This window comes from Mesoplodon bidens, assembly GCF_964165515.1.
Source record: "Mesoplodon bidens genome assembly, contig: HAP1_SCAFFOLD_103, whole genome shotgun sequence".
Lineage (NCBI taxonomy): Eukaryota > Metazoa > Chordata > Mammalia > Artiodactyla > Ziphiidae > Mesoplodon > Mesoplodon bidens.
Genome location: NW_027672700.1, coordinates 1,633,942 through 1,646,050, shown reverse-complemented (window position 1 = coordinate 1,646,050; position 12,109 = coordinate 1,633,942). Strand labels below are relative to the sequence as shown.

Sequence of the window (12,109 nt, the reverse complement as noted above, 5' to 3'; positions counted from 1 at the left end):
CCCCAGGGAACACTGTGGCCAGGGCTGCTCATTCAACACGCAAGGCTGTGCATTCTCCGGGCACCACAGGCCATCAGCTATGTCCACTAGAGGTTCTGGGGTCCACAAACAGGTTTGAGACCTGGCTGGGGGGCAGGAATCTTTGACTCTAAAATGCATAAATAAAAAATACAGAAGCAAAATGAATAGATGATGAATGTCCACAAACATGACAGTGAGTGCTTCATCCATCATTGATGTTAAGACTCATGAAAGTTCCATCACCACTGAGAACAATTTGTTCAGCTTCTCACTTCACAGGAAGATAAGAATGTGCAGTGACTGTCCAGAAACCATAGTCACCTGGAAATTTAAAATACGCTGCTTGGGCCCAAGTGATCTCACACGTAGAATTATAGAAATCTTTACAAACGTTTCTACACCAATAAAAAGAAATGTATTCAGTGTTGATGTGAGTGAATTGCGAGATGTCTGATGTGATACAGAGTGGGGCCCCCAAACACAATGCCATAATCCCTGAAAGTCATATAAAAAGGCCTTGTAATACTGGGGTAAATAAGAAAAAATATAGGAAAGCTTAAATGTCTCTCAAGTGGATCCTAGTTAAACACGTTTGGCACACTTGTACAATGGACCCCAATGCTACCCTGGAAAAGAACCCAGTACAGCCTCAAATACTGACATGGGAAGATGTTTTTGATATTGTTAGCTGAAAAGTAAGCTGGATAAGCATCTCTGTCATGTAAATGCATTTTTGTTTATTGAAAAGATATGGCTGCAATATAAACAAACAGAGCTAATGTTTAGGGCTAAATGCTCTACTTGAGGGGTCAGCAAACTTTTCCTGTAAAGAGCCAGATAGTAAATACTGTAGTACTTGTGGGTCACATGGTCTCTGCTGCAACTACTCAGCTCTGCCTTTGTAGCTGGGAAGCAGCCATAAATAATATGTAAATGATCACTGTGGCTATGTTGCAATAAAACTTTATTTACAAACATAGGCAGAATTCCAGATTTGGCCGCAGGGCCATAGTTTGCCAAGCCCTGCTCTATATCATTATTCTATTTAATCTCCAGATAGCCCTTTATAACAGAGACTATCAGGGATCCTGAATTATGTATGTGGAAACGAAGGCTTAGAGAGAGCAAATGACTTGCCCAAGGTCCTCAGCTCTTATGCAGCATAGAAAAAAGTCTGGAAAGAGACACACCACAGTGCATCAGTGCAGTTAACGCTGGGGAAGAGAAATGAGGCAGCTCTTACCCTTTCCAGTCCTCCTGTAATGCTTTCAGTGCATAAGTCTCATGAATGTGAAGGTTAATCTGAAAATATTCTTTAAGACTTTGGGGAAACTCACTGTCTCCTCTGCCTTCTCTGTTGACCTTGTGTGTTAGTGTGGACCAACGCGGCGGAACTATCAGAACAATCAGTGGCCGAGGAAAGTCCTGGGACAGGGCCCTACAGAGAAATTTTTGTGGACCAGGACCTGTCCCAGCACGATAAGGTGAGGGGTCTTGGGGAAGCACAGAGCTACAGCAGCAAGAGGGACCATGGAGAGATTGCCACTGCCTCTTGTTCTCTGTGTCTCAAGGACTGTCCCTTTTTCCTACTTCCAAGAAACCACCTCTTCCTCCCAAGACATTCAGCCAGGTTTGGCCACTGCTCATTTTATCCCAAATAACATCTACAACTACAAGGTACTGAGCACCTACTGTGTGCTGGGCCATGTCCTGTGCACTTGACATTTATTAGCTCGTTAATCTTCACCGTCTTCAAAATAGATTTTATCACCCTCACTTTGCAGATGAGGAAACTGAATCTCAGAGAGGTTCAGTAATGTGTTCAAGGCTGCCCAGTGCAAGGAGCAGTGTTAGGATTCAAACCAGAGGTCTGGTTAGCTTCTCAGCGGGTACTTCTAACTCCCACACAGTAATCACTTGGTCAACCTTCAGTGATGGAACAGTGATGCAAAAACACATTCCTTGCAGGAGGATGTGAGCCCTGAAGTCAGGGACGCGTGGGCGGAGAGACTCATTAAAGAACCAGAGAGGTTTAAAGCAGGGATGCGAGCAGAACAGGTGGATTCAAGCCATCCTGGGAAGGGCCCAAGTCAATTTCTCCCCACTTAGACATGACTCGAAAGTTACTCTAAAAGAAGCAGTCTATAATATCTCGCTTTCCTTCAGGGCCAGGGCCTGCTCCTGCAGCAATTCTCAGAGTTTGTGAGGAGCAGACCTACCTGGGGTTCTTGTCAGACACGGAAATCCAAACCTTCAGGAGGCAGGGGGTTCCAACCCAGGCATCCTGGGACCAGACTCTGCAAAATGTTGCAGAAAGGCGAGAAGCCACACTCAGATTCTGTATTTATTGCTGTGTAACAAGCCATCCCAAAACTTAGCGGCTTCAAACAGCAATTCATTATTCCCCAGAATCTATGGGTTGACCTGGAAGGTTCCTTTGCTCATGTCCCCTGGCCTCACTCATGCAGCCTCAGTCAGCCGCTGGCTTGGCCAGGTTGGTTGTCGGTCTCCATTGGCCTCCTTCCCACATCTAGGGCCTCAGCCAGGACGCCTGGACTGGTGCGCCCCTTTGTGCATGTGGCTTTTCATCACAGCACGGTGGTCTCGGGGTTCCCAGGGGGCCAGAGCAGAAGCTGCACAGCCTGTAAGAACTTCCCTGGAGGTCATGCAGCATCACTTCCACTCCATTCCGTTGGTTAAAGCTAGTCACGGGGCCAGCCCAGACTAGAGGGTGGGGAAATAGACTGGATGGCAAAACTGCAAAGTATTTGTAGCCATTTCTCAACCTGCCTCAATTTTAACTTGGAAATATAGTGCAACCACTATAATTTTTTCTATTTATAGAAAATTTTTATAAGCCATTTATCATTTTTTCTATTTATAATAGAAATAATTCTTTCTCTTTATAAGTCGTTTATACCCTGACTTGCCAGGACTCCTTCAAGTGACAATAAACAAATTAGCTTGAGGGGGAGCATTGATTAGCTCATCTTATTGGAAAATTTAAAGGGCCACTAGCTTCAGGTATGGCTAGATCCAGGAGCTTGAATAATGTCATCAGAACACCTCCCCACTACCAACTTCTCCCCTCTGTTTCCCTCAGTGTCTGGCTTTCTTCATAAGGCTGGCTTTGTGTGTTAGAAAAGACAAACTCAGGCAAACAAGCCTACATGATCCAAAGGAAGGCAAGATCCTCTCCCTCTGTAATCGATGTGTGAAATCTCTGATTGACCAGCTTGGGCCACATGCACATGGGGAGGTGGGACAGGAAGGAGCAGGGCACATGACTGACCGTCCTACCCAGACCAAATGGAAGGAGGAACACTCCCTCCAAGAAGGGCAAGGGGACCCTCAGCAGGAAAGCAGAACCCACAGCTGTCCACTGCCCTCTGCAAACTTCTTATATTCCAGCACTGGCACGGGGCCTGGCACTTAGTTGCTGCCTGATGAATGTTTGTTGCATGAAAAATGAATAAGCACCTGGCTGATCATAACAGGGTGAAACAGGGGAAACTGCCCAGGAGTAGGGAATATGTCTGATGCTCTCTCTTGAAGTTTTGCCACCAACTTTCACAAGGACCCAAAGGAAGGCCCCTGGCAGCAGCTGGCAATGTCAGACAGGCTTTCTCATGAGCGAGACCCTGTCCTTCCCCAGGTCACGGAGCTAGCAGGTCGTGAGGCTGACTGCACGGCTCTCCTGGGAATGAGCTGGCCCAGAAATTGCCCGTTTACCTCCTCCCGTGACTGCTTTGGAAAAGGCCTCTGGGGAATTTCTTCTTCTTCTTCTTCTTCAGTTTTTCTGACATTTTATTGATAACATCTGGTGAGAAGTTTGGGGGAATTTTTTCCTTTTTTGGAAAACCTAACCAATTCTTTGGCTGCAGAGCTTTATCACTGGAGAGATGGAGGACAGGGTTAATTATACCTGTGGGTAAAGTCTACCAGCAATTTTGTTTTTCCAGACGAAAGTTGACATGAGCCCATGCAAATAAATCACTATTCCTGTCTCATTTACTTTCCAGATTCAGTTTCCTGGAAAAATTCATACATGAATAGCCAAAAGAGGCAGGAAATATTAGAAGAGAGGAAAGGGAAAACAAATATTTCAGAATGTTTTAAGTTAAAAAAAATAACCCTCATTATAGGCAGAATGTGGTCAAACAGAATGTTGTTTTCCTAACTACCTTTCCTAGGTCCCCAGTGTGCTAGGCTGTATATTATAAATGAAAACATTCTAAGTAAACTTTCTAGCAACAAAAGTTCCCAAGTGGGATGGTTGTTCTTAATATGAAAGTCTAATTCTCGGGGAAAGGAAAGTTTCCGTACCTGTGAGGTACAGACATCCATTACAGGAGTCTATATACAAGTACATCATTTTAACCCAATTCTTGTCTCTATGAGATTTTCCAAGTGACAGAGATAGCCTTGAAAGTCTGCTTTTTCCCTCCCTGCCTACCCTCACCTTCCCAAAGAATGATACCATATTTTTCCTGTCTTTCTTTAAATGGGCTCAGCCTTACACCCAGACCCACACCTAGTAAATTTCCCATCTGGCCTCCACCCAGGATGAAATAATTCTGCTGCTGGGAAAAGAAGTCAGCCGTCTCTCCGATTTTGAGCTTGAATCTAAATACAAAGACACCGTGATAGCAAGCCTGCAGAACCAAGTGGCCAACCTGAGGCAGAAGCTGTTGGAAACAGCCGCCTCCAGGCAGAAAGAGAGGGTGATCCCGCCCAAGTTTCAGGTTCTGCATGAAGAGGACGATGCCCAACAGAGAGAGATCCAGAGCTTGAAAAACCAGGTAGGGCTCAGAGACAAGTGGGTCGGGGTCTTGGGGTCACAACACAGGGTGACAGCTCTCAGGTAGAGCCTTGGCGGAGCCACCCGGGTAGTTAGAAATGGGCACTCAGCACAGCATGGTGAAGAGTGCAGATCCAGGGAGTGGAGGGTTGGCAAATTTCTAGCCTTGTAAGAACAATATTAGATTTGATTAAGTGCCTACCATGTTCAGGCCCCGGTGCAGGTGCTTTGGGTGCATTAGCTTATTTATTTATTTATTTATTTATTTATTTACTTATTTATTGGCTGCATTGGGTCTTCGTTGCTGTGCACGGGCTTTCTCTAGTTGCAGTGAGCAGGGGCTACTCTTCACTGCAGTGCGTGGGCTTCTCATTGCAGTGGCTTCTCTTGCTGCAGAGCATGGGCTTCAGTACTTGCAGCATGAGGGCATCAGTAGCTGTGGCTCGCGGACTCTAGAGTGCAGGCTCAGTAGTTGTGGCCCACGGGCATAGTTTCTCCACGGCATGTGGGATCTTCCTGGACCAGGGCTCGAACTCGTGTCCCCTGTATTGGCAGGCAGATTCTTAACCACTGCACCATGAGGGAAGTTCCCTCATTAGCTAGTTAAACCTCAGTCTTCTGACAGATACCATTCTACAGATGAGGAGACTGAGGCACGCTCAGAGATGCCCAGGAGCTTGTTACAGCTTGCACAGCAAGTGAGAGGCAGTGATGTGATTTGGGCTCAGCTCTGCCACCTTGTACACCTCATGCTTTCACACCCACTTTGCATTTCCACCCAACTCCTGTTGCTTCAGTGACCACTTCTCACACCCACCCAGACCCAGCCAGAAAGAGCTAGAGATGGGGAGAAGGAACACCACAGTGTTCCAAACACTGAGGCTTTTATCAAACCCTGAAGGCAGCTGCTGGTTCATTTATAGGGAATTTCACCAAAAATTCTCCACCCAGAATGTCTGGATTTACCAGTCAAATTCCTTCCTCCTGAAACTAAATCCATAAAAGAAAAAAAAATTTTTTTGAGTTTTAAAGAACTACTTTAAAATTGGCCACTGATCTTGTACATAAATTATATCTCAACAAAGTTGATAAAAAAGCAATAGGTCATTGATGAATTTTGGACTCAGTGCATAATTCTGCTTAAAACCATAGTCAGATTTGGTTCAACATGGCGGAGTAGAAGGACATGCTCTCACTCCCTCTTTCGAGAACACTGGAATCACAACTAACTGCTGAACAATCAGCGACAGGAAGACACTGGAACTCACCAAAAAAGATACCCCACATGCAAAGACAAAGGAGAAGGCGCAATGAGACAGTAGGAGGGGCGCAATCCCAATAAAATCAAATCCCATCACTGCTGGGTGGGTGACTCACAAACTGGAGAACACTTATACCACAGAAGTCCACCCACTGGAGTGAAGGTTCTGAGCCCCACGTCGGGCTTCCCAACCTGGGGGTCTGGCAATGGGAGGAGGAATTCCTAGAGACTCAGAGTTTGAAGGGTAGTGGGATTTGACTGCATGACTTTGGCAGGACTGGGGGAAAGAGAGATTCCACTCTTGGAGGGCACACACAAAGTAGTGTGTGCATTGGGACCCAGGGGAAGGAGCAGTGACCCCCATAGGAGACTGAACCAGACCTACCTGCTAGTGTTGGAGGGTCTCCTGCAGAGGCGGGGGGCAGCTGAGGCTCACCAAGGGACAAGGACACTGGCAGCAGAAGTTCTGGGAAGTATTCCTTGGCATGAGCCCTCCCAGAGTCTGCCATTAGCCCCACCAAAGAGCCTGGGTAGGCTCCAGTGTTGGGTCACTTCAGGCCAAACAACTACCAGGGAGGGAACCCAGATCCACCCATCAGCAGACAAGCAGATTAAAGTTTTACTGAGCTCTGCCCACCAATGCCACAGCCAGCTCTACCCACCACCAGTCCCTCCTATCAGGAAACTTCCACAAGCCTCTTAGATAGCCTCATCCACCAGAGGGCAGACAGCAGCAGCAAGAAGAACTACAAGCGTGCAGCCTGTGGAACAAAAACCTTATTCACAGAAAGACAGACAAGATGAAAAGGCAGAGGGCTATGTAGCAGATGAAGGAACAAGATAAAACCCCAGAAAAACAACTAAATGTAATGGAGATAGGCAACCTTCCAGAAAAAGAATTCAGAATAATGATAGTGAAGATGATCCTGGACGTCAGAAAAAGAATGGAGGCAAAGATCGAGAAGATGCAAGAAACGTTTAACAGAGATCTAGAAGAATTCAAGAACAAACAAACAGAGATGAACAATACAATAACTAAAAAAAAAACACACACTAGAAGGAATCAATAGAATAACTGAGGCAAAAGAACGGATAAGTGACCTGGAAGACAGAATGGTGGAATTCACTGCTGCGGAACAGAATAAAGAAAAAAGAATGAAAAGAAATGAAGACAGCTTAAGAGACCTCTGGGACAACATTAAACACAACAACGTTCACATTATACGGGTCCCAGAAGGAGAAGAGAGAGAGAAAGGACCCGAGAAGATATTGAAGAGATTATAGTCAAAAACTTCCCTAACATCGGAAAGGAAATAGCCACCCAAGTCCAGGAAGCACAGAGAGTCCCATACAGGAGAAACCCAAGGAGAAACACACCGAGACACATAGTAATCAACTTGGCAAAAATTAAAGAAAAATTATTGACAGCAGCAAGGGAAAAATGACAAATAACATACAAGGGAACTCCCAGAAGGTTAACAGCTGATTTCTCAGCAGAAAGTCTACAAGCCAGAAGGGAGTGGCATGATATACTTAAAGTGATGAAAGGGAAGAACCTACAACCAAGATTACTCTACCCAGCTAGTATCTCATTGAGATTCGATGGAGAAATCAAAAGCTTGACAGACAAGCAAAAGCTAAGAGAATTCAGCACCACCAAACCAGCTCTACAACAAATGTTAAAGGAACTTCTCTAAGTGGGAAACACAAGAGAAGAAAAGGACCTACAAAAACAAACCCAAAACAATTAAGAAAATGGTCATAGGAACACACATATCGATAATTACCTTAAACGTGAATGGATTAAATGCTCCAACCAAAAGACACAGGGTTGCTGAATAGATACAAAAACAAGACCCATCTATATGCTGTCTACAGGCGACCCACTTCAGACCTAGGGACACATACAGACTGAAAGTAAGGGGATGGAAAAAGATATTCCATGCAAATGGAAATCAAAGGAAAGCTGGAGTAGCAATACTCATATCAGGTAAAATACACTTTAAAATAAAGAATGTTATAAGAGACAAGGAAGGACACTACGTAATGATCAAGGGATCAATCCAAGAAGAAGATATAACAATTATAAATATATATGCACCCAACATAGGAACACCTCAATACAAAAGGCAATCGCTAACAGCTCTAAAAGAGGAAATCAACAGTAACACAATAATAGTGGGGGACTTGAACACCTCACTTACACCAATGGACAGATCATCCAAAGAGAAAATTAATAAGGAAACACAAGCTTTAAATGACACAATAGACCAGATCGATTTAATTGATATTTGTAGGACATTCCGTCCAAAAACAGCAGATTGCACTTTCTTCTCAAGTGCGCACGGAACATTTTCCAGGATAGATCACATCTTGGGTCACAAATCAAGCCTCAGGAAATTTAAGAAAATTAAAATCATATCAAGCATCTTTTCTGACCACAACGCTATGAGATTAGAAATGAATTACAGGGAAAAACCTGTAAAAAACACAAACACATGGAGGCTAAACAGTACGTTACTAAATAACGAAGAGATCACTGAAGAAATCAAAGAGGAAATCAAAAAATACCTAGAGACAAATGACAATGAAAACACGACGATCCAAAACCTATGGGATGCAGCAAAAGCATCCCATAGTTCTAAGAGGGAAGTTCGTAGCTACACAAGCCTACCTCAAGAAAGAAGAAACATCTCAAATAAACAATCTAACGTTAACACCTAAAGGAACTAGAGAAAGAAGAACAAACAAAACCCAAAGTGAGCAGAAGGAAAGAAATCATAAAGATCAGAGCAGAAATAAATGAAATAGAAACAAAGAAAACAATAGCAAAAATCAATAAAACTAAAAGCTGGTTCTTTGAGAAGTTAAAGAAAATTGATAAACCATTATCCAGACTCATCAAGAAAAAGAGGGAGAGGACTCAAATCAATAAAATTAGAAAGGAAAAAGAAGTTACAACAGACAACCGCAGAAATACAAAGCATCCTAAGAGACAACTACAAGCAACTCTATGCCAATAAAATGGACAACCTGGAAGACATGAACAAATTCTTAGAAAGTTATAACCTTTCAAGTCTGAACCAGGAAGAAATAGAAAATATGAACAGACCAATCACAAGTAATGAAATTGAAACTGTGATTAAAAATCTTCCAACAAACAGAAGTCCAGGACCAGAAGGCTTCACAGGTGAATGCTATCAAACATTTAGAGTCGAGCTAACACCCATCCTTCTCAAACTCTTCCAAAAAATTGCAGAGGAGGGAACACTCCCAAACTCATTCTCTGAGGCCACCATCACCCTGATACCAAAACCAGACAAAGATACTACAATAAAAGAAAATTACAGACCAATATCACTGATGAATATAGATGCAAAAATCCTCAACAAAATACTAGCAAACAGAATCCAGCAACACATGAAAAGGATCATACACCATGATCAAGTGGGATTTATACCAAAGAGGCAAGGATTCTTCAATATATGCAAATCAATCAATATGATACACCATATTAAAAAGTTGAAAAAGAAAAACCATATGATCATCTCAATAGATGCAGAAAAAGCTTTTGACAAAATTCAACACTGATTTACAATAAAAACTCTCCAGAAAGTGGGCATAGAGGGAACCTAGTTCAACATAGTAAAGGCCATATATGACAAAGCCACAGCAAACATCATTCTCAATGGTGAAAAACTGAAAGCATTTCCTCTAAGATCAGGAACAAGACAAGGATGTCCACTCTCACTACTATTCTCCAACATAGTTTTGGAAGTCTTAGCCACAGCAATCAGTGAAGAAAAAGCAATAAAAGGAATCCAAATTGAAAAAGAAGAAGTAAAACTGTCACTGTTTGCAGATGACAGGATACTCTACAGAGAGAATCCTAAAGATGCCACGAGAAAACTACTAGAGCTAATCAATGAACCTGGTAAAGTTGCAGGACACAAAATGAATGCACAGAAATCTCTTGCATTCCTATACACTAATGATGAAAAATCTGAAAGAGAAATTAAGGAAACACTCCCATGTACCACTGCAACCAAAAAATAAAATACCTAGGAATAAACCTACCTAGGGAGACAAAGACCTGTATGCAGAACACTGTAAGACACTGATGAAAGCAATTAAAGATGATAGCAACAGATGAAGAGATATACTATGTTCTTGGATTGGAAGAATCAATATTGTGAAAATGACTCTACTACCCAAAGCAATCTACAGATTCAATGCAATCCCTATCAAATAACCAATGGCATTTTTTAGAGAACTAGAACAAAAAAGCTTAAAATTTGTGTGGAGACACAAAAGACCCCGAATAGCCAAAGCAGTCTTGAGGGAAAAAAACGGAGCTGGAGGAATCAGACTCCCTAACTTCAGCCTATACTACAAAGCCACAGTAATCAAGAAAATATGGTACTGGCACAAAAACAGAAATATAGGTCAATGGAACAGAATAGAAAGCCTGGAGATAAACCCACACACCTATGGTCAACTAATTTATGACAAAGGAGGCAAGGATATACCGTGGAGAAAAGACAGTCTCTTCAATAAGTGGTGATGGGAAAACTGGACAGCTACATGTAAAAGAATGAAATTAGAACACTCCCTAATGCCATACACAAAAATAAACTCAAAACGGATTAGAGACCTAAATGTAAGACCAGACACTCTAAAATTCTTAGAGGAAAACATAGGAAGAACACTCTTTGACATAAATCACAGCAAGATATTTTTTGATCCACTTCCTAGAGTAATGGAAATAAATACAAAAATAAACAAATGAGACCTAATAAAACTTCAAAGCTTTTGCACAGCAAAGGAAACCATAAACAAGATGAAAAGACAACCCTCAGAATGGGGGAAGCTATTTGCAAAGGAAGCATCTGACAAATGATTAATTTCCAAAATATATAAAGAGCTCATGCAGCTCAATATTAAAAAAACAAACAACCCAATCCAAAAATGTGCAGAATACCTAAATAGACATTTCTCCAAAGAAGATATACCGCTGGCCAAGAAGCATATGAAAAGCTGCTCAACATCATTAATTATTAGAGAAATGCAAATCAAAACTGCAATGAGGTATCACCTCACACCAGTTAGAGTGGGCATCATCAGAAAATCTACAAACAACAAATGCTGGAGAAGGTGTGGAGAAAAGGGGACCCTCTTGCACTGTTGGTGGGAATGTAAATTGATACAGCCACTATGGAGAACAGTATGGAGGTTCCTTAAAAAACTAAAATTAGAATTACCATAGGACCCAGCAATCCCACTACTGGGCATATACCCAGAGAAAACCATAATTCAAAAAGCCACATGCACCCCAATGTTCATTGCAGTACTATTTACAATAGCCAGATCATGGAAGCAACCTAAATGCCCATCGACAGACGAATGGTTAAAGAGGAAGTGGTACATATATACAATGGAATATTACTCAGCCATGAAAAGAAACAAAATTGGGTCATTTGTAGAGACGTGGATGCATCTAGAGACTGCCATACAGAGTGAAGTAAGTCAGAAAGAGAAGAACAAATATCCTGTATTAACGCATATATGTGGAACCTAGAAAAATGGTAAAGATGAACCAGTTTACAGAGCAGAAATTGAGACACACATGTAGAGAACAAACGTATGGACACCAAGGGGGGAAAGCGGCAGGGGGTGGGGGTGGTGGTATGATGAATTGAGAGATTGGGATTTACATGTATACACTGATGTGTATAAAATGGGTGACTAATAAGAAAAATATAAATAAATAAATAAACATTTAAAAAAAAGAGACAGGAAAAAAAAAACCCTATTCAATGCTTGGGGGCCTTTGTTCTCTTGTTCTCTGTTTGCTGTCTTTCCCTCTGTAACCGATTCTAGGTACACAGTTTCAATCCTAGAAATGGTGCTCTAGAAAGGACACAGATTGTGTATGGTGAACCTAGGAGATTCTAACAGGAAACTGTAAGCTCCATGAAGGCAAAGGTTGGGCCCAGTAACCTTCTAGAACTCTGTTAGGACTGTGG

At 42.4% G+C, this 12,109-nt stretch overlaps 1 protein-coding gene across 1 annotated transcript in view; it reads left to right on the top strand.

The window, feature by feature from the left end:
* Positions 1-12,109, top strand: part of LOC308609789 (forkhead-associated domain-containing protein 1-like) — a 101,146-nt gene that overhangs the window by 44,743 nt on the left and 44,294 nt on the right. The window contains exons 4-5 of the mRNA XM_081259091.1: positions 1,396-1,505; positions 4,587-4,823. Of these exons, the coding sequence (XP_081115217.1) occupies positions 1,396-1,505; positions 4,587-4,823 (347 nt within the window). The remainder of the gene's footprint in view (positions 1-1,395; positions 1,506-4,586; positions 4,824-12,109) is intronic.